This window comes from Oncorhynchus gorbuscha, linkage group LG05, assembly GCF_021184085.1.
Source record: "Oncorhynchus gorbuscha isolate QuinsamMale2020 ecotype Even-year linkage group LG05, OgorEven_v1.0, whole genome shotgun sequence".
Taxonomy (NCBI): domain Eukaryota; kingdom Metazoa; phylum Chordata; class Actinopteri; order Salmoniformes; family Salmonidae; genus Oncorhynchus; species Oncorhynchus gorbuscha.
In genome coordinates, this window is record NC_060177.1 from 75,021,072 (window position 1) to 75,044,998 (window position 23,927).

At 41.5% G+C, this 23,927-nt stretch overlaps 1 protein-coding gene across 5 annotated transcripts; it reads left to right on the top strand.

Annotated features, from left to right (window-relative positions):
* Window positions 1-371: 371 nt before the first annotated feature.
* Window positions 372-22,934, top strand: LOC124036498 (tetraspanin-15-like). Of its 5 annotated transcripts, XM_046351161.1 has the most exons (9): window positions 372-587; window positions 639-771; window positions 10,420-10,605; window positions 10,912-10,986; window positions 11,342-11,437; window positions 12,713-12,829; window positions 13,722-13,772; window positions 14,432-14,548; window positions 21,212-22,934. In XM_046351161.1, exons 2-9 carry the CDS (start codon window positions 685-687, stop codon window positions 21,575-21,577), a joined length of 1,095 nt encoding a protein of 364 aa, XP_046207117.1. In that variant the 5' UTR covers window positions 372-587; window positions 639-684; the 3' UTR covers window positions 21,578-22,934. The 5 variants fall into 5 exon arrangements, with proteins under 5 accessions (XP_046207117.1, XP_046207116.1, XP_046207118.1 ...); XM_046351160.1 differs by having other exon boundaries at window positions 372-771; XM_046351162.1 differs by lacking the exons at window positions 372-587; window positions 639-771 and adding an exon at window positions 8,013-8,139.
* The last annotated feature ends 993 nt before the right edge of the window (window positions 22,935-23,927 follow it).

Here is a 23,927-nt window from a genome sequence, read left to right on the forward strand (position 1 = left end):
ATGCAATAATGAGCAATAGCAGGGATTAAATGCTCTTTGTCCAGTAACAGTGACATTTTTCGGGTAGTGACACAGCCTATTAAGCGGCTAAGGGGAACCTTGGATGTGACCCATTTCCTTTAAGATGTTCGTTCCAAAGGAAAGCAAGCAATGCATGTCTGGATGATGAATGCAAGCTCCTTTGTCTACCATCTGGGCTGTTGCACGTGATCATACTGTAATAATCGAGTGCTGTTGGATAATTGCTATAAATAGCAACAACAAAAAAACGAAATTGCTATGTATTTCGATAATTATTTTTAAAAGATAGAGTGAGATGACACGTTAATTACATCGTTAGTACAATGTATTTCACCGCTCTGGCCCTTTAAATTATGTGGCCAAATCAGAGCGTGCACGGAAGTTATTGTTTGTGGGAATAGAGGGGGATTTGTGTGTGTGAGACAAAATTTAACGCGAGTAGCTATTTGAGATCAATTAAAGCGTTCACGTCCTCGTGCAAAATTGAGACGTTTTGAAAATTAAATCCGATAATATAGCTAGCTAATTTGCTGAAATAGCTAATCAGTGTTGTTGATATTCTTCTACTAGCATAGCTAGCTAGCTAGCTAGCTAGCTAACGTTACTGTCTTGGCTAGCTAGCTAGCTTCTTCAGCTACCAAGCTTCTTCAGCTACCAAGCAGTATGCCTTCATACAAAGAAGTGAGAAACAGCAACCGCTTCTATTATTTCATCAAATTCACCTTAAATGTCTACTCAATGCTCTTCTCGGTAAGTGTTGTTAATATGGACTTGTTGGTTTCAGGGACAGGGTTGGTGACCACTAGCTTGCTCTCAAGAACCCAAGCAGGAAATGGCCGTCTATTTGAATGGGCTAGGGGGACCACATTGTTGGCTGTCAGAAAACCACCACCTTTGTTTAGCTAGCTAGCCAGTGTAGTAGCTAGCTAGTATAGCTATCGGTATCTTCCTAGCTCGCTAGCTAACTCTCTTGTGCCAAATTGCTTGCCAGAAGACCGAATAATACCAAGAAAATATTACTGTGTGTACACTCTGTCTGATATAACGTTAGTTGTTCATTTACCTCACTAGGCTACACTCTCCTTTCTGCTTTGTGGTATAGGGCAGGGCGTGGGACTACTGAGTGATACAGTGAAAGGGGTGGAGTGCGTCCCCTATTCCCTACATAGTGCACTACTTTTGACCAGAGCTCTATCTGGGTCCTGGTCAAAAGTAGTGCACTATATAGGGCATAGGGTGCCATTGGGACAATAACTGTGTGTTGAGAGTCCTTTACTCTGAGAGTGAGGGCTTGAGATTGAGAGCAACCTGCACCAGTGCTCCTAAGAGGGATGAACCGTTTGCTCTGCTCTGCTTTGTCTTTAAAGAGTATAGCTATCTGTACTGCATCTTCCTAGTTCGATAGCTAAACAAATAATGTCAAGGAAATACTACTGTGTGTACACTTTGTCTGATACAGTCGTTAATTTACTACACTAGGCTACACTCTTTCCTTTCTGTGTTGTAGTACAGGGCAGGGTGTGGGACTACTGAGTGATACAGTGAAAGGGGTTAAGTGGGATCTTTTATTTTTGCTAGACAGGAAACATGTTTCTAGCTGTATTCCATTAACACATATTTTTGTTTCAGTCTAACTTCATACCCAGGGCCTACATATTGCAATATTGTGACAGGCAGGGCCATTAAATGTAGTTATCTATGCTATGCCTACATATTACTATGCTACTTTTGACGAGGGCTCCCAAGTGGCGCAGTGGTCTAAGACACTGTATCTCAGTGCAAGAGGTATCACTGCAGTACCTGGTTTTAATCCAGGTGTTCTGAGACATGTAATGCAGCCTGGTGTTGATATCCCTCGGTTAGGTGTTCTGAGACATGTAATGTAGCCTGGTGTTGACAAGCCTCTTCTAGGTGTTCTGAGACATGTAATGTAGCCTGGTGTTGACAAGCCTTGTCTAGGTGTTCTGAGACATGTAATGTAGCCTGGTGTTGACAAGCCTCTTCTAGGTGTTCTGAGACATGTAATGCAGCCTGGTGTTGACAAGCCTCTTCTAGGTGTTCTGAGACATGTAATGTAGCCTGGTGTTGACATGTCTCGTCTAGGTGTTCTGAGACATGTAATGTAGCCTGGTGTTGACAAGCCTCTTCTAGGTGTTCTGAGACATGTAATGCAGCCTGGTGTTGACAAGCCTCTTCTAGGTGTTCTGAGACATGTAATGTAGCCTGGTGTTGACATGTCTCGTCTAGGTGTTCTGAGACATGTAATGTAGCCTGGTGTTGACAAGCCTCTTCTAGGTGTTCTGAGACATGTAATGCAGCCTGGTGTTGACATGTCTCGTCTAGGTGTTCTGAGACATGTAATGTAGCCTGGTGTTGACAAGCCTCTTCTAGGTGTTCTGAGACATGTAATGCAGCCTGGTGTTGACAAGCCTCTTCTAGGTGTTCTGAGACATGTCAACACCAGGCTGCATTACATGTCTCGTCTAGGTGTTGACATGTAATGCAGCCTGGTGTTGACAAGGTGTTGACATGCCTCGTCTAGGTGTTCTGAGACATGTAATGCAGCCTGGTGTTGACAAGGTGTTGACATGCCTTGTCTAGGTGTTCTGAGACATGTAATGCAGCCTGGTGTTGACATGTCTCGTCTAGGTGTTGACAAGGTGTTGACATGCCTTGTCTAGGTGTTCTGAGACATGTAATGCAGCCTGGTGTTGACATGTCTCATCTAGGTGTTCTGAGACAAGTAATGCAGCCTGGTGTTGACATGTCTCGTCTAACAAGGTGTTGACAAGCCTCTTCTAGGTGTTCTGAGACATGTAATGCAGCCTGGTGTTGACATGTCTCGTCTAGGTGTTCTGAGACATGTAATGTTGCCTGGTGTTGACAAGCCTCTTCTAGGTGTTCTAAGACATGTAATGTAGCCTGGTGTTGACAAGCCTCTTCTAGGTGTTCTAAGACATGTAATGTAGCCCGTTGTTGAGAAGCCTTGTCTAGGTATTCTGAGACATGTAATGTAGCCTGGTGTTGACAAGCCACTTCTAGGTGTTCTAAGACATGTAATGCAGCCTGGTGTTGACATGTCTCGTCTAGGTGTTCTGAGACATGTAATGTAGCCTGGTGTTGACATGTCTCGTCTAGGTGTTGACAAGCCTCTTCCAGGTGTTCTGAGACAGGTAATGTAGCCTGGTGTTGATATGTCTCGTCTAGGTGTTGACAAGCCACTTCTAGGTGTTCTGAGACATGTAATGCAGCCTGGTGTTGACATGTCTCGTCTAGGTGTTGACAAGCCACTTCTAGGTGTTCTAAGACATGTAATGTAGCCTGGTGTTGACATGTCTCGTCTAGGTGTTGACAAGCCTCTTCTAGGTGTTCTGAGACATGTAATGTAGTCTGGTGTTGACAAGCCTCTTCTAGGTGTTCTAAGACATGTAATGTAGCCTGGTGTTGACAACCCTCTTCTAGGTGTTCTAAGACATGTAATGTAGCCTGGTGTTGACAAGCCTCTTCTAGGTGTTCTGAAACATGTAATGCAGCCTGGTGTTGACAAGCCTCTTCTAGGTGTTCTGAGACATGTAATGCAGCCTGGTGTTGACAAGCCTCTTCTAGGTGTTCTGAGACATGTAATGTAGCCCGGTGTTGACAACCCTCTTCTAGGTGTTCTGAGACATGTAATGCAGCCTGGTGTTGACAAGCCTCTTCTAGGTGTTCTGAGCCTAGCCTCTAGGTGTTGACAAGCCTCTTCTAGGTGTGACAAGCCTCTTCTAGGTGTTCAGAGACATGTGATGCAGCCTGGTGTTGACAAGCCTCTTCTAGGTGTTCTGAGACATGTGATGCAGCCTGGTGTTGACAAGCCTCTTCTAGGTGTTCTGAGACATGTAATGTAGCCTGGTGTCGACATGCCTTGGTTAGGTGTTCTGAGACATGTAATGCAGCCTGGTGTCGACATGCCTTGGTTAGGTGTTCTGAGACATGTAATGCAGCCTGGTGTTGACATGCCTTGGTTAGGTGTTCTGAGACTTAGGGTATTTACAACATTGTAATTACAGCTTTTCAGGGCAGTAGTGGGTTACACAGGTAGGTCTAATTCTCTTAAAGTCCATGACAGGCTAGCCTATATGACACATTTTAATTGTGTGCGCTGTAGGCTTTAAGGCTAGTGATGCAGATTACAGAGTATTAAAAGTATTATGTGTCTGTTTAAAATAAGGGAATTTGCATCATTGATGTATTTTACAGCAAATACGTATTTTTGGGTGAATAAGCTTAACTTAAAATGCTGCTCGGTCTACAGATGAACTTTCTAGTGCCATTTTGTAGTGAATAGCCTAGTTTTCTGAGTGTTTAATCTTCAATTATGACACCATCTCATTGCACAGACTGTCACTGTCTACCAGTGTCACATGATTTGGGGTTTCTGACACAGCCTTTTCAGGAAGGGCATGCAACCAACCCACCCACACGCAACACAGCACCATATTCCTATCTCTGGGTACCATGTGGCACAAGTCACAGACTGTCATTTGCTTTACCAGCTGTAGTTTGGTGATAAGCGTTGCGTGCAGTAATATTGTTGTGCGTCCCCTATACCCTACATAGTGCACTACTTTTGACCAGTGCTTTATGGGCCCTGGTCAAATGTAGTGCACTACATAGGGGACAGGTTGCCATTTGGACATGCTGTGTGTTGAGAGGCTTTTACTCTGAGAGTGAGGGCTTGAGATTGAGAGCCCCCTGTCCCATTGCTCCTAAGAGGGATGATCTGTACTCTCTGCTCTGCTTTGTCAAATCAAATGTATTTATATAGCCCTTCGTACATCAGCTGATATCTCAACGTGCTGAACAGAAACCCAGCCTAAAAGCAATGCAGGTGTAGAAGCACAGTGGCTAGGAACAACTCCCTAGAAAGGTCTGTGAAGATTATGCATTAATCCAGTAGGATGCTGCAATGTCAGTCTTTACTGTCATCCCACCAGCAGGCAGTGAGGATGCTACAGCTGAAAGAGAGAAGGAAGGGAACTGGGAAAGTTAGTAAGAGATAAGGATGGGTGGCTTGGTGACTTTAGCTTGCTTTCAATTCATTTTCTTTGCTTATACATCAGTATAGAGCTGTGCGATATGGACAAAATTTGCGATGAATTGATATGATAAGTAGAATGATAATCATCTAACATTAATGTCTACCACAATTATTTTTTCATTATCCTGTAAACTACTACTACCAGTTTGATGGTAGTAGCCATCGATTGTCCCATTAACAATCACCCATATTAGCAAACCTATTTCATTTCAAATGTCACATTTCTCTAGAATAGGCTACATATCGTCATGAAGGATATCAGCAAAAATGCTTGGGATAAAATTGATCGGTATGGTCGATAATTTATGTAATGAAATGCAACCTAACCTTGATTAGTGACTCAGTGTTTAAGTGATGTCTTTATGAACGTATATGAGTGCCAACGACACGACGGTGGCAGGCTTGATCGCCGACGGTGACAAGCCCTGGCAGAGCGGTGCCAGGAAAATAACCTCAATGTCAGCAAAACTAAGGAGCTGATTGTGGACTATAGGAAACAGGGGGAGAGGGGGATCAAAAGCTCCAAGTTCCTCGATGTGCACGTCACAGAGGAGCTGACATGGACCATACACACCACCACTGTGGTGAAGAAGGCGTAACAGTGTCTCTTCAATCTCTGGTGACTGAAGAAATTTGACATGGGCCCTCAGATCCTCAAGAAGTGCTATAGCTGCACAATCATATTGACCGGCTGCGTCACCGCCTCTACTGGAACGCTCTACACAGGGTGGTGTGGACGGCCCAATACATCACTGGGGGTGAGCTTCCTGTCCTCCAGGACATGTACAGTGGCAAGAAAAAGTATGTGAACTCTTTGGAATTACCTAGATTTTTGCATAAATTGGTCGTAAAATTTGATCTGATCTTTGTCTAAGTCACAACAGTAGACAAACGGTGTGCTTAAACTAATAACACACAAATTATTGTATTTTTCTTGTCTATATTGAATACATAATTTAAACTTTCACAGTGTAGGTTGGAAAAAGTATGTGAACCCTTAGGCTAATGACTTCTCCAAAAGCTAATTGGAGTCAGGAGTCAGCTAACCTGGAGTCAAATCAATGAGACGAGATTGGAGATGTTGGTTAGAGCTGCCCTGCCCTATAAAAAACACTCACACAATTTTAGTTTGCTATTCACAAGAAGCATTGCCTGATGTGAACCATGCCTTGAAGAGAAGATATCTCAAAAGATTAAGAATTGTTGACTTGTATAAAGCTGGAAATGGTTACAAAAGTATCTCTAAAAGCCTTGATGTTCATCAGTCCACGGTAAAACAAATTGTCTAGAAATGGAGAAAGTTCAGCACTGTTGCTACTCTCCCTAGGAGTGGCCATCCTGCAAAGATGACTGCAAGAGCACAGTGCAGAATGCTCAATGAGGTTAAGAAGAATCCTAGAATGTCAGCTAAAGACTTACATAAATCTCTGGGACATGCTAACATCTCTGTTGATGAGTCTACAATACGTAAAACACTAAACAAGAATGGTGTTCATGGGAGGACACAATGGAAGAAGCCAAAAAAACATTGCTGCACATCTGAGGTTCGCAAAAGAGCACCTGGATGTTCCACAGCGCTACTGGCTAAATATTCTGTGGACAGATGAAACTACAGTTGAGTTATTTGGAAGGAACACACAACACTATGTGTGGAGAAAAAAAGGCAGAACACCAACATCAAAACCTCATCCCCACTGTAAAGTATGGTGGAGGGAGCATCATGGTTTGGGGCTGCTTTGCTTCCTCAAGGCCTGGACAGCTTTCTATCATTGATGGAATGAATTCACAAGTGTATCAAGACATTTTGCAGGAGAATGTAAGGCTATCTGTCCGCCAATTGAATCTCAACAGAAGTTGGTTGATGCAACAGGACAACGACCCCAAAACACAGAAGTAAATCAACAACAGAATGGCTTCAAAAGAAGAAAATACGCCTTGTGGAGTGGCCCTGTCATAGTCCTGACCTCAACCCAATTGAGATGCTGTGGTATGACCTCAAGAGAGCAGTTCACACCAGACATCCCATATATTGCTGAACTGAAACAGTTTCGTAAAGAGGAACGGTCCAAAATTCCTTCTGACTGCTGTGAAGGTCTGAACTACAGAAAATGTTTGGTTGAGGTTATTGCTGCAAAAATTAGGGTCAACCAGTTATTAAATCCAAGGGTACACACACGTTTCCCACCCTGCACTTGTGAATGTTTACACAGTCTGTTCAATAAAGACATGAACACGTATAATTGTTTGTGTGTTATTAGTTTAAGCAAAATGTGTTTGTCTATTGTTGTGACAGATGACAATCAGATCACATTTTATGACAAATCTATGCAGAAATCCAGGTAATTCCAAAAGGTTCACATACTTTTTCTTGCCACTGTACACCAGGCGATGTTTGAGTAAGATTGTCAAGGACTGATTGTCAAGGGCACACGAGCCACAAACTCTTCACTCTGTTACCATCTGGCAAGCTTTTTCGGAGCATCAGGTTCAGAGACAGTTTCTACCACCAGGCCATCAGAATGCTGAACTAGCTTTCACCCTGCACAGACATGCACCTCAGAGACTATCTGCAATTTAGATTATTATTATTATTATTATTTGCACTCTCGAGTCTCCACACATTTAACCCTTACACACAAACACACAAGCACCCACACTCATACTTGTTATTTTAGATTTTACACGGATTATTGTTATGATACATATTGACTAATGTACTGCATTGTTGAGGGAGCTATTAGCACACAAGCATTTCACTGCAACTTTTATACCTGCTGTAAACTGTGTATTTGACACATACAATTGAATTTGATTCGCCCATCTCTATGAGTCACCATAGACAACCTTTGAGTGCTAGATCCATTGTGTGCCCCTATAGTTAGGCCTCTAGTTGTGGATGTGCTGCCTGAAAGGTGGTAGAATAGAAAGTCTTTAAAGGAGACTATTGAACAGATCCTAGTGCTCTCCGCCTCTTTTCTATTTGTCAAATTGAAACTTCAAACCATAGCCTAAGCTAGTGGATGAGTCAGCGGATTTAGATGGTGAGTCTATTTTTCTCATCCAGTTACTTTATCATTTAAATGTAACCCTGTCCCGCCATCACTCTCTCTTTCCGCCACCATTTTTAGTGAATACTCGTCATCCTGGAATCAATCAGCGGCTATAATGAATCCCGCTCTCTCTCCCTCTTAACTCAGGAAAGCTCAACTCCGTTCTCTTATATCAATGCGGAGTTGACTATTAATAACTGGTCTTGCAATTTGCTAGCAACAACATTAAGTCACCATCAGTTGATACTTGTAAAAATGTCAATTCTGATAACGCTTACCTGTACCTATGATTGACCTGTACAACCGTGCTCCTTTGTGTTGCTCAACTGGAGACGTAGCGGCCTTGACGTACTATGTGTGCTGGGATTCAATTGGTACATTCACATTCACGCTGAGTTGTGCAACACAAATGAGGGAAAAGTTGGTGGTTGTCTTCAATACATTTTTTTTAATGTGGACGGACCACAGTAGCACAGGTCAAACATAGGTACCGGTAAGCATTTTCAGTATTTACATTTTTACAAGTGACGACTGATGGTGACTCAATGTTGTTGTTAGCGAATCGCGCGACCAGTTATCACTACTCAACTCCGCCTCGATATAAGAGAACGGAGTTGAGCGTTCCTCAGCCATCTCCCTCTCTGCTTTCTCACCCTCTCTCACAGGAAATTGCAGTCAATTTCATGTTCAATCTTCACCCCACCTGTCTGTCTTTAGCTCTGTCTCTCTGCCTGTCTCCCTTCGTCAGCCATACTGCTGCTGAGTAGGAGCTTCCCCCGCTTCGATTTTTATTTTCTCCATTCTTTCGTTAATCCTTTTTCCTTTCAGCACTGCCTCCTCTGCCGTGTTCAGATGTAATGCCTTGGCTTGTGTTCCCCCAAGAGCTCCCCTGGCCCAAAGCCATGCAGGAGCACTCATTGTTAATTAATGCTATTTCTTCTCCTTGTCTGTTCAATCTGCTTTGTGTCATTTCACACAGTTTTGCGTGTAGGTTTCCTTTGGGAAGGAGAGAGTCAGTCGACTAACCCTTTGAGAGAGTATGTGTACTGTGTAGCCTATTTGCATTGCTTCTTATCAGTCTGAAGTTTGTTATTTTGTAAGATGATGGGTTTGTCTCTCAGTCTCAGTGTGTGTAGCCTCCTTCTTACGCTACACTACAGTGGATGACAGAATGAATGATAAATTAGCTAACCGCTGTGAGAGACTAAAAGTAGACATCTTTTGAAAATATCCACTGGACACAGATGTCATTTGAACGTCTAGTTTTGATTTACATGTTGAGTTGTCAACTAACGTGAATTCAGTGTGACATCAACCTACAATTTGACCCTACTTTGAGTGAAGTTGTGTGAAAAAAATATGAAATTCCCTTACGTTGATGACTTTTTGCAAATCCAATCAGTATTCCACGTTGATTCAACTAGATTTTTGCACCCCACTGGGTAGGCACTTTTTCCGATGTTGGGCGGGGTGGTGCTGGCAGTCGTGAATGGACTAAAGTAGGGAAAGAGTGATGAGGCTTGCTCTCTTAGTGCAGATTGCCTCTCTTCCTAATTGAGAATCAATAGGTAGGCCTATGGGGTTAAGATTGTTTGTTGCAGAAAGAAAGGACTATCATTATGAGTCAGTCTGCATTCCAAATGGCACCCTATTCCCGATATAGGCTAGTGCCTTTTATAGTCCCTTTAATTAACTATAAAGGGAAAAGGGTGCCATTTGGGATGCAGACAACGTGAGACCCACCCTGCCATGGTTTTGAAAGCTCTCAAATGGCACACCAGGAGGTAGTCAAGTGGGGTTTGTTTGTTGCTAACAAGGCTGATGCCACAACAACACAGCAGCTAGCCTTGGCCTAGTTCTCTAACCACCATCTCCTGTCGTCATTTGCCAACTTTAAACTAAAGCCCTTTGTGTTTCCTAATTAACTACAAGGAACAAGGGAAATGGGTCGTATCATCAGGATGCTACCAGTAGAGAGGAAGACATCCAGGGCTTTGGTCAAAAGAAGTGCACTATATGGACTAGGGTACCATTTGGGACTTATCCATGCTATTTTGAAGAAGTCCATGTTATTTGACATCAGCTATGAGTTTACAACACAATCCAAGGGAATCGGTAGCTTTGAACGTTGCTTGGTTAGGCTTTCTATGCACACTGCTCTCATGAAATGATGCTTATTCAGAAAAATGGCACACTGCCGAGCTCTGACCATCTCACCCCGACCCCTACCCTCTCTTCTTCCCCCTCTCCCTCTCTCGCTCCCTCCCCCAGCTCCTGGGCCTGTGTGTGTTGTGCGTGGGGGTGTACGCGGAGGTGGAGCGTCAGAAGAACCGTACCCTGGAGGGGGTGTTCCTGGCCCCCGCTGTGGTGCTCATCCTGCTGGGCCTGGTGATGTTCACCGTCTCCCTGGTGGGCATGGTGGGCTCCCTCAGGGACAACAAGACCCTGCTACACATGGTGAGAGAGAGAGAGAGGGAGGGATGGGAGGGGGGAAGGGGGGATATGAGGAGCGATGGAGGTTAGGATGGAAAAGAGGAGGGATGAAGGAAAGAATAGGAGGGTTGAGAGATTAGGTTGAGGAGACTCGAGGTATATGGAGTGGGAGGAGGAGGGGACAGGACAAGAGGACTCTGCTGACTGGGATATGTCAGTCAACCTGAGGCTGTTGTTGCCAATCTCAGCCCAGCAATCTCTGGACGCTCTGGCTTGATATGTACATGGCATGCTAAGTGCATTCTCTCCCTCTCTCCATCTATCTTCCAGTTTTTGTGTGTCCTGTGTGTGCTACTGTTCCTGCAGGCTGTGGCTCTCATCGTTGCGCTCATCTTTGAGAAAAAGGTCAGTTCTCTCTCTCTGTCACACACACACACACACACACACACACACACACACACACACACACACACACACACACACACACACACACACACACACACACACACACACACACACACACACACACACACACACACACACACACACACACACACACACACACACACACACACACACACACACACACACACACACACACACACACACACAGCTGTAACACATGTTCACCAGTGTCGCCTCTGGCATCGCCTCCAGTCACGATAAGATCACATCAAAGAAGCATTCAATGTGATGGATGAGGAATTTCATGGCTTTATCATCCCTCTTCTCTCTCTACTCTTTCTCTCTCTCCCTGTAGACATCAGCCCTGTTCCAGAGCAGTATACGAGAGGGAATTAAACACTATTACGATGACCTGGACTTCAAAAACATCCTGGATTTTGTGCAACAGAAGGTAAGAGGACTGATTCCCTTTTCATTATCAGAAGCAACAGACAGTAAATAGTGGTGTGTACTGAATGAAGAGGCCACTGACCGTGTTTTATTTAACCAGGCAAGTCAGTTAAGAACAAATTCTGATGTACAATGACAGCCTAGGAACAGTGGGTTAACTGCCTTGTTCAGTGGCAGAACGACAGATTTTTACCTTGTCAGATCGGGAATTCGATCTGGCAATGTTTCGGTTACTGGCCAGACGCTCTAACCACTAGGCTACCTGCTGCCCCACTGGGCACACACCCACACATTACCCACTGGGCACACACTGGTTGAATCAACATTGTTTCCACATCATTTTGATGAAATTATGTTAAACCAACTTGGAATAGACGTTGAATTGACATCTGTGCCCAGTGGGTAGGGTTGCAAAGAGAAGGTATATTACTGTAAGATGTATATGTTTACCAGTAAACTACCAGGATTTTCAAGGATTATATGTAACCTATCACAAGACATCTAGTGGCCCTTTTGAATACTTCACATTATCACAGGTGTCTGTAATTATCTCTGGCCTCTCTCTGGCCTTATCACATGTGAAAATAAGTTCTGTTAGTTATGTGTTCCATTTTTAATACATTTGACTACATTCTAAAAACATGTTTTCACTTTGTCATGATGGGTATTATGTGTAGTTGGGTGAGAAAATAAAATGTATTTAATCCATTTCTGAAAGCACTGTATATGAATACTTTAAAAAAAAGTTATTTAAATATAAATTCCCAACATTACGATAGATTGCCATAGATTTTCTATTAAAGCTGCAATATGTAACTTTGGGCGACCTGACCAAATTCACATAGAAATGTGTGTTATGTCCTTTTCATTGAAAGCAAGTCCAAGAAGCGGTAGATCTGTTCTATGTGCTCAATTTCTATGCCTCCTGCTCTTAAGTTTATTTTTTGCTGTCTTTTACTTTCAGTTTTGTACACCAGTTTCAAACAGCTTAAAATACAATATTTTTGGTTATGGAAAATACATTTCACAGCGGTTTAGATGTTACAATGATTCTCGACACTATGCATGACTTGTTTTGTCACATTTTTGCATCCAGCAAATGGCAAAGCGATTTCTACATAGTGTGTCTTTAATTGCCAAAAGTAATGAAGATTCTGGTAACTTTGGTAAATTACCTGTAGTTTTGCAGCCCTAACTGACATGGATAGAGTGTGATTGATCTAGTAAAAAACAATAGACTTAACTGATTTTTTATTAAACCTCTCTCTCTCTCTAGTTCTCTTGTTGTGGTGGGGACGACTACAAAGACTGGGGTGTCAATCAATACCATTTCTGCAATGGCACCGGGCCACTGGCCTGTGGCGTCCCTTATACATGCTGTGTCCCCCACAAGGTGAATGCTAAAACCGTTCTCGACTCGCTTTTCACCTCTCATCTAGACTGTGTGTGAATGAATGAAAGGAGCTCTGAAAGTTAGGATCCGATAACACATGAACCTTATCCAATATTATACCTGCCCTCCTTATCAGCCTATCAGTCTCTCACATCTCTGGGGGAGACATGTTTCTGTGGATCTCATTTAGTGCTCATCTAGGCTCCCCACGCACAGAACTGTATGGCAACAAGGGAACAGAAAAAGATCAGAATTGGGCTGGCTGTGTGAATGCAGTGACTGGAGGGATCCATGTTTTGTTCTCAGTAAAGCCTCTCTCCACCTGCCAGTACTTCCCCTGGCCTCATGGTTCATTACTAGGTAATTAGCGCTGGCTGAATTGGTTACAGTGAAATGTGTAAAGCCACTCAGGCACAGGAAGAGACCCCGAGACCTCAGCATCAGTGGAGAGAGTGGGAGCTAATCAAATTAATTTACTGAGCTCATGATTCATTCTCTCTCCCCCTGTCTAACTCACACTCGGGCTTATCTCTTTCTGCCCTCTATTTCTCTCACTTTATCTCGCTCTCTCTTCCTCTCCCTCTCTGTCTCGCTCTCTCTTCATCTATTCCTCTCCTTCTCTCTTCATCTGTTCCTCTCCTTCTCTCTTCCTCTCTTCCTCTGTCTGGTCTGTGCCCACGCAGGGCAACTCCAAAGCGCCAAACAGCTATAAACACAGATTAGGGGATGTGTGTGTGTCCAACGTGCGTATTTTTAACTGGGCCACTACAAGCATATCTGACTTAGGAAATGTTTGTAGTTTTTTCTCCTTCTTATCTATGCACAGAAGAATGGACAATACATGAATCCTCTTCTTTATGATCTTCATCTCTTCCTGTCTCATTTTTCCCAGGTGGGAGAGGTTGTCAACACTCTTTGTGGTTACAAGACTCTCAGCCAACAGGTAAGGGTAAAATAAGTTGCTATATTCCACTCCTAATAGGCTGTGAAACCCCCCCCCCCCCCAGTGTTCTGCTCACTTTTTGGTCTTCATTAGTCTGTGGAGTTGCGTCCCAAATGGCACCTTTTTCCCTACATAGTACACTACTTTTGACCAGGGCCCGCATCAGGACGCATTCAGAGACTACAAACGGGAAAAGAGCAGCAGCAGGATCATTTACTTTCATGGCCCCAAAACATTTTATTTTCTCTAGCTGCAGCATGCTGAAAATAAGGTAGACTAACTGAGTCACGATATATTGTGCCAGCTGGTAGTGGCTGGTATTGTTGTGATATTGATTCAGCTGTCTCTGTTTTCTGTCCTTGAGATGTTCTCACCTCCATATTTTCTTTGGTACTATGGAAAATCTCAGCTGTTTGTGGGGAATAGTTTATTAGTTTAAGACACAATATTAGTTTGTCGTAGTAGATAAAAACGAAGAAAATCCACTGTTTTTCTATTTTTCATATTAGCATTGTAGTGCCTCATCATCTGTGAAATTACTGTCTTTCTTTTGCCTTGATGACATATATTTAAAACATATCTACAATCAGTCAAATGCATCTCATGTACTGTAGTCTCTCTCTCTTTCATTCTACCGGTCTTCTCTCTTTCTCTGTCAGCGTGAGCTCCTGGATGAGGTGATCCATGTGCGGGGCTGTATCCATGCTGTCAACCTGTGGATGGGAGACAATGTGGGAGCAACTATTGGACTCTGCTGTGCTATAGGGCTGCCACAGGTCAGTCACAGACACAGACAAACACCCAACACACACACTTGCGCAACTGCCTCCAATCAGACAACCAACTTACCAAGGAGCACTGTGCAAGCGATAATATTGAAATGGAAGGAGTATCAGATCACTACAAATCTACCAAGACCTGGCCGTCCCTCTAAACCTTCAGCTCATACAAGGAGAAGACTGATTAGAGATGCAGCCAAGAGGCCCATGATCACTCTGGATGAACTGCAGAGATCTACAACTGAGGTGGGAGACTCTGTCCATAGGACAACAATCAGTCGTATATTGCACAAATCTGGCCTTTATGGAAGAGTGGCAAGAAGAAAGCCATTTCTTAAAGATATCCATAAAAAGTGTCGTTTAAAGTTTGCCACAAGCCACCTGGGAGACACACCAAACATGTGGAAGAAGGTGCTCTGGTTCAGATGAAACCAAAATTGAACTTTTTGGCAACAATGCAAAACGTTATGTTTGGCGTAAAAGCAACACAGCGCATCACCCTGAACACAGCATCCCCACTGTCAAACATGGTGGTGGCAGCATCATGGTTTGGGCCTGCTTTTCTTCAGCAGGGACAGGGAAGATGGGTCAAATTGATGGGAAGATGGATGGAGCCAAATACAAGACCATTCTGAAAGAAAACCTGATGGAGTCTGCAAAAGACCTGAGACTGGGACAGAGATTTGTCATCTACAATGGAATGGTTAAAAAATAAACATATCCAGGTGTTAGAATGGCCAAGTCAAAGTCCAGACCTGAATCCAATCGAGAATCTGTGGAAAGAACTGAAAACTGCTGTTCACAAATGCTCTCCCTCCAACCTCACTGAGCTCGAGCTGTTTTGCAAGGAGGAATGGGAAAAAAATTCAGTCTCTCGATGTGCAAAACTGATAGAGACATACCCCAAGCGACTTACAGCTGTAATCGCAGCAAAAGGTGGCGCTACAAAGTATTAACTTAAGGGGGCTGAATAATTTTGCACGCCCAATTTTTCAGTTTTTGATTTGTTAAAAGTTTGAAATATCCAATAAATGTCGTTCCACTTCATGATTGTGTCCCACTTGTTGTTGATTCTTCACAAAAAATACAGTTTTATATCTTTATGTTTGAAGCCTAAAATGTGGCAAAAGGTCGCAAAGTTCAAGGGAGCCGAATACTTTCGCAAGGCACTGTACATGCTTTTTTAATATATCTTTATTCCACGCAAACTCTACCACCCCTCCCCCAATTTGAGTAAACTAATAAACAAACTAATAAACAATACACAGCAGTAGGCTTTTACCTTCAGTTTATACATATTATACACATTTTAAAGACACAATCTATTTTACAATAGTTATATTTTGTTTGTTTTTAGTCCTTTTCTATTTCTGATGTCCATTCAAGTTGATTTCTAATTGTAACTGTGCTCTTTCACAACATTTCTGAACCTATATACATTTTACAAACCCCATATTTTTTACATTGGTTATCTTGTTATTAGTCCCACCCTTCAGCTCAATTCAACCCCTCCCATCTATTTCTTAACACCATCCGTTTTGGATTTCTATTTGCCATATATTTTTCAACTGTACTGTGATGCTTCACATACTGTAAGTTCTGAACCTTTCTATTCTCATAGCTTCTACAGATTGGAAATTAAAGATAAACATTTTTTGCTAAAATAATTATTATATTATTGATCGATTGACTATGATTTTTCAAATCACCCAGTATTGCTATCTGTAGCGTTTAGTTCTAGGTAAATGTTGCAATTCTTCAGCCATTCCTGGACCTGTGACCAAAAACAAGTTACATGTGGACAGGACCAGAATAAATAATCTAATGACTCTGCCTCCTCACAGCAAAATCTGCAGAGCTGGGAAGTTTGTATCCCCCATATATATATATATATATATATATAACATTCTATTGGTTGCAAGATTTTTGTATAATAATTTAAATAGAAAAATGTGAAGTTTGAATCAGGCGTTGTTTTGCGTGTCAATTCATGGACCATGTGCCATGGAATCAGTACATCGAAAATCTCCTCCCAACTATTTGGTATAAGGTATATGGCACAGCTGTCAATTTTTTGGTCCTTAAATGAAATTGGTCTATGTTTTCATTTATCACAATTTTCTTTAACCATTTATGGTCTTTAATGCAGGGCCGACAGACAAGTTCCCTACTTTTTCCCCTTCTACTTGCCTCTTCCATTTTTGTGATAATGTTGTAATTAGTTGGTTGTAATTTTGTCCATGTCTGTGTTAGCTGCACGTCTGATGTAACTCCACCAGTCTTATTTATGATATAATTTACAAAAATTAAACCTTTTTTTTTATTATATCAAAATATAATTACGGTAGTATATTTGAGTTATACCACAATATTTGTTGGATTATTTGTTCTGTCTTTTCAGGTGGATTAAACTGAAATTGCAACCAACTTTCTAAGGCTTGTTTAGAAAATAATTCTATTTTTGAGTTGATTTAGTTTTCAAATAACGAAAGTGAGCAGTTGTAATCTGAATAAAGGGGAAAAGGCCATTCTTGAACATGGGGTGAGACAGTCTTACTAATTTACTAGAGAACCATTTTGGATTTAAGTATAACTTTTGTATGACTGATGCCTTTAGTGAGAGGTCTAATGCTTTAATATTTAATCATTTCTGCCCTCCAAAATCATATTTGTTATATAAATAGGCCCTTTTAATTTTTCTGGTTTGCCATTCCAAATTAACTTGAATATTTTTTGTTCATATAATTTAAAAAGCAGGTCACTCAGTGTAGACAAAACCATAAGCAAATAGGTAAACTGTGATATAACTAAAGAGTTAATAAGGGTGATTTTTCCACAAATAGACAGGTATTTTCCTTTCCATGGTAGCAAGATCTTGTCTATATTTGCTCACTTTTTATTAAAAGTTTTTGGAGTGAAATCATTTCTTTCTTTCAGGCTAAGTATACCGAATATGCCCACATCCCCGTCAGACCATTTTTATTGGTAAACTACACGATAATGTAAAAGTTTATCATAATTTGGTTTTAATCCCGAGAGATTAGCAAAAGTATCTAGATATTCTGAGGCCGTGGAGAGATTTATCATTATGGTTTTGAAAGAAAACATGAATCATCAGCGTAGAATGAAACCTTTGTTTTTAAGCCATGGATTTCTAATCCCTTAATATTATTGTTGGATCTCATTTCAACAGCTAACATTTCGATGGCAATAATAAATAGATATGCCGATAGTGGACAACCTTGTTTTTCTCCTCTTGACAGTTTAAATCTTCTGAGATGTAGCCATTATTTACTATTTTATATGTAACTTTAACCTATTTTATAAGAGATTCTCCAAAATTGAAATATTCTAGGCATTTACAGTGGGGAGAACAAGTATTTGATACACTGCCGATTTTGCATGTTTTCCTACTTACCAAGCATGTAGAGGTCTGTCATTTTTATCATAGGTACACTTCAACTGTGAGAGACGGAATCTAAAACAAAAATCCAGAAAATCACATTGTATGATTTTTAAGTAATTAATTTGCATTATATTGCATGACATAAGTATTTGATCACCTACCAACCAGTAAGAATTCCGTCTCTCACAGACCTGTTAGTTTCCCTACTGTTCTCCACTCATTACCTGTATTAACTGCACCTGTTTGAACTCGTTACCTGTATAAAAGACACCTGTTACACACTCAATCAAACAGACTTCAACCTCTCCACAATGGCCAAGACCAGAGAGCTGTGTAAGGACATCAGGGATAAAATTGTAGACCTGCACAAGGCTGGGAGACCTAAACCCAATAGAGCATCTTTGGAGGGAGCTGAAAGTCTGTATTGCTCAGCGACAGCCCTGAAACATTAAGGATCTGGAGAAGGTCTGTATAGAGGAGTGGGTCAAAATCCCTGCTGCAGTGTGTGCAAACCTGGTCAAGAACTACAGGAAACGTATGATCTCTGTAATTGCAAACAAAGGTTTCTGTACCAAATATTAAGTTCTGCTTTTCTAATGTATCAAATACTTATGTCATGCAATAAAATGCTAATTAATTACTTAAAAATAATACAATGTGATTTTCTGGATTTTTGTTTTAGATTCTGTCCCTCACAGTTGAAGTGTACCTATGATAAAAATTACAGACCTCTACATGCTTTGTAAATGGGAAAATCTGCAAAATCGGCAGTGTATCAAATACTTGTTCTCCCCACTGTATATATTAACACCAGTCGTACTTTATCAAAAGCCTTTTCAAAATCAGCTATGAAAACCAGGCCTGGTTTCCCCAATATTTCATACTATCCCATTGTTTCCAGTATTTGTCTTATATTACCTCCAATGTATCGTCCATGTAAAACAACCTGTCTCCTGAGTAGGATGAATAATACGACAATACCTTTTTAATTATATGCATCAAGCATTTACAGTAGCTAGAAGTTTTGCATCACAACCCTGAAGTGTAAGAGGCCTCCAATTTTTTTGTGGACTGGATTTTTATATATACCATTTGGATCCTTTCAGTAATAATGAAATCTGACCTTGTTGTGTGTCCCATAATCTACAGTTTATATAGGAGTGGTTAAAACATACTAATAATGGTCCTCTGAGTATATCAAAAAAGTGGTATGCATTTCTATGTTGAAGATTGAAAAGGAATTTGGTGCATTTTTCCCATATTCCAACCAATTTGCTTAATTTGTATAATTTATTACACTGGATCTTTCTTGAATAGGTTCCTCCATTTCTTTTTCCTCTATCATATTCTGTGCCACTATGGTACAGTTTTTATTGCTATCTAACTTTACTGTTAGTCCTTCAATTTCATTTGTTAATTTGGACTCTTTTGATCTAAATTGCTTTTGTTTTATAGATGAGTACTGAATTGCATGGCCTCTAAAGACACATTTAAAAGTGTCCCATACAGTAAAGATCTGTATGTAATGTCGGGAAAAGTCAGTTATAAATTATTCTGTCCTAGTTAAAAACAAGTTATCATCCGGTAGGGTTTGATTACATTTCCAATATCCTCTCCCATGTGGAATTTCTGAAAGAGTAACATATATATATGCCAATTATGTGATGATCTGACAGCATTCTGTCCCCTATCAACACTTTTTAAACTTTTGGTGCCAGAGATGATGACATAAGAAAGTATTTAAAACCATAGTAAAATCCCCCACCATAATAATAGTCTAGTGTTGCTTGTAGAGTTGATCAATTCTTATATCTTCAAAGAAGCTTGGATCATCATTATTTGGACCGTATAGGTTAATAAGCCATATCTGTTTATTGTCCAATAACATATTTAAAATAATCCATCTACCTTGATTATCTGTTGTCTATCTGTCTCTAATTTATTTTGTCCCCCCATTCTCTCTTCCTCTCCTCTTTCTCTTTCATCCATTCTCTCTATTCCATTTCCTACCCCGGCCTCACTCCTCTCCTGTGCTGTGAAAGTTTTGCAGCCAGACTTCAATGCGAGCCCCCCTGGAGACGTGTAATAACACCACATCCTGAGTCTGCAGTCGCTGCACTATTAGGCCATGAGTCCAGTAGCAGACAGACAGTCCAGTCCAGTAGTAGACAGACAGGCAGTCCAGTATCAGATATTCCAGTCCAGTATCGGACAGTCAGTCCAGTATCAGACATATAGTCCAGTAGCAGACAGATAGTCCAGTTCAGTAGCAGACAGACAGTCCAGTTCAGTAGCAGACTGACAGTCCAGTTCAGTAGCAGACAGACAGTCCAGTTCAGTAGCAGACAGACAGTCCAGTTCAGTAGCAGACAGACAGTCCAGTTCAGTAGCAGACAGACAGTCCAGTTCAGTAGCAGACAGACAGTCCAGTTCAGTAGCAGACAGACAGTCCAGTTCAGTAGCAGACAGACAGTCCAGTTCAGTAGCAGACAGACAGACAGTCCAGTCCAGTAGCAGACAGACATTCCAGTCCAGTAGCAGACAGACATTCCAGTCCAGTAGCAGACAAACAGTCCAGTCCAGTAGCAGACAGACAGTCAAGCCCAGTAGCAGACAGTCCAGTAGCAGACAGACAGACAGACAGTCCAGTAGCAGGCAGACAGTCCAGTCCATTAGCAGATTGTTCAGTCCAGAAGCAGACAGTCCGGTTCAGTAGCAGACAGACAGTCCAGTACACCAGGGTTCAGTAGACCACAGACTGGCTGCAGAAAACTTTCTCAAATGGAAAAGGAAACTGGGGGTTCTTATCAGGCAAGCTCAGGTGAACTAGTCCATTTTTAAAGCACTGGGGAATGGACAACAGCACGCTCAAGTTGGCTTGCCCAGGCATAGCTCACCTTGGGACCAAAGTAAGATATTCATTCATTCAAAAGTTGGATATTTGTGTGCCTCTGCAACTTTTGTAGTGTCAGGTACATACAAGCACATTAAACACACACATGACAGTGCAATATATTTAAGTACATAGTTACATGGTCCTTGTATCTACAGCTGTAATATTTGTCCCTATGGGCCCTGGTCAAAAGTAGTGGAATATAAAGTGAATAGGGTATCAGAGTCTTAACTCTAACTGGTCTCTCTGGTCTTCTATGTTCCCTCTCTCTCCAGCTGATGGGATGTGTGGTGTACTAGTCCCAGTGTCAGAGTCTAAATGCTACTGGCCTTTCTGCTCTGTTTCCTGTGTGTCTCTCCAGCTGATGGGCATCATGCTGAGCTGTATGTTCTGGAACCTTCTGGTGGAGATGAGCGAGTCCATGGACATGGTGGACTTCAAGATCCTCAAGAGGGCTGGCTTCGAGTACAGCGAGCTGGACCTGGCTGGTGCCGGCTGCTGCCTGTGTCTGCCCAGAGACGGAGGCTACCTCCCTCTGCCAGCCTTAGACCCCATCTTGTCTGACCCTGACCTAAAGCCCATCCCCATCCGGGTCCAGCGGCCCCTGCCCGTCCAAGTCCATAAGCCCCTGGCCCAATCCCTCCAAGACCTCCAGCTATCTGGGCTTAGACTGGATGAGGTAGACATTGGGCGTAAGCAGAATAAGCAGAAAAGAAGGGAATATTGATTTGTGAATTTTCTCAGTTGTTTTGTTGTTGTGTTGGTCACTGTGTTTGTTGAAGGACAGGTTAGACCTGGGGTTCTATTTGGTGGTCAGACCAATCAATGGTCATTAACTGACAGGTTTACAGGTTATATTGGTCACGTTCCTAGTTGACTACATTGCAGATGCATGCCAGATCTCAATTCCTGGATAGGTGTTTAACGTATCAGCTAACCGCACCATATGATATAGCAATCTGATTCCCGACTGTTCAGTCGATGATGTGGCACACAACAGTTGGTTGATGCGATGCATGTAGTTGTCTGGAAAGCGACCAGAGGTATGGCACTTTGACAAGGCATTATTGGCGTTTTTCCTGTTTTTATATATTTTTTATTTTGAAGTCCAAATCTTTAAAAGAACAAGATGCTGCAGTGGCTTTTAGACACCCCTTTAAGTGTGTCGTTTTCAAAACGGAACTTTCAAGTGGAGCTGCCGTCTCTGCATTATTTAAATATTTCTTATAATTTTGTTCCAGCTATTTTTGGGGGTTTTTGATTTTGAGCTTTGTCTCAAATGCTGAAGTTAAAGCATACCTCAGGCTGTATTCAAATGTAGCCCAGTAGTCAGAAGAAGATTTACGTCATGTATATTTACTATACAGACTTTATGAAATGATCAGTTTGAGATGATCATTCTAGTCAGAGCAGAGGAATAGCAATAGTCAGTCTTGTGTCTTGCGTTGTGTTGCGTGTCTGTGAAGGATGTGTAGCCTAATGTTTCTTTTTTTAGTATGAACTCTTTGATTCCATTTGTACCGGTATGTATGCTATGAACTGCCTATTCAGGAACAACGTGGGAAGCATGTGTGTTTTGTATTTTAATGAAGTTTAAAAAACAAACTGTTTACAGCTCTTTTAGCGTCTCATCAGGGGTTTTCAGTCTCTTCTCAAACAATTTCCTCCATATTTATTATACTTTTATAATACATTATAAGGGATAAAACAAATCCAGTCCAAACAGGGGCGGACTGAGACCAGAAATCGGCCCTGGCATTTCTAACACACCTGCCCATTTTTTTTAGTTGTGGCCCCCACACCAGCCCACTCCCCCCCCCCCCTTTGAGGTCCCCATTGTTACCCAGATAATGATCATTTTGCTCAAAAATAAAAAAGTTACACAGGCCCACTGGGCTAAAAATGGACCAGCCCATCTGCTATTTGCCCAAATAGCCAGATGGCCTGTCCGCCCATGAGTCCAAATGATATCAATCCATGTTTAGCTAGGATCTTTTTTCATATCTGATTTATTTTAGATTCATCTTAGCTCTGGTCTTGTATAAACACTACTGTCATTGTTAATAAAGCCGTTTTGAACTTGATTTCTTTGCTGTAATGTCATCTGTATTCTGCCTGTAAACATGTGATGCATGCAACCATCTCCCATGAAAAGTATGGTTGCGCCCAAAGTGGCACTATAACCCTATGGGCTCTGATCAAAGGTAGTGGACAATAAAGGAAATAGGGTGGCATTTGGGATGCACCCTCGGTTGGCACACAGGGCAAATTGCAGCAGATGCTTGGAAGCAGGCCAGAGATTGATAGTACCACCACCAGTAGCATGTGCTGCTATGTGCTTAGAGTTAATATGAAGCCTATGCACTTTTCATTCACTTAAAAGGGAAATGTAATTTCACAGATGCATTTCTGAAATGGGTAACTGCCAATGCCTATCCTAGATCGGTTGGCTTTAATCATCAGTCATTACTCTGTACTTTACCCTGCAGCTAACAGACTGCTGCACTATGTATATAGCTGTAATCAAGGCAAAGGGTGGCTACTTTGAAGAATCTCTAAATTTATTTTGATTTATTTAACACTTTTTTGGTTACTAAATGATTCCATATGTGTTTTTTCATAGTTTTGATGTAGTCACTATTATTCTACAATGTAGAAAATAGTAAAAATAAAGAAAACCCTTGAATGAGAATATATATATATGTGTGTATATACATTTACATTACATTTTACATTTAAGTCATTTAGCAGACGCTCTTATGTATGTATGTATGTATGTATGTATGTATGTATGTATGTATGTATGTATGTATGTATGTATGTATGTATGTATGTATGTATGTATGTATGTATGTATGTATGTATGTATGTATGTATATATATACATGTATATATATATTCCTGACTCTGACATTGCTCATTCTGATATTACTTAATTCCTTCAAAAAAAATTGGGATTTGTGTGTATTTGTTAGGTATTACTGCACTGTTGGAGCTAGAAACGTAAGAATTTTGCTGCACCTGCGAAAACATACAAAATATGTTAACGCAACCTTTCAAATTTGATTTGATTTTGA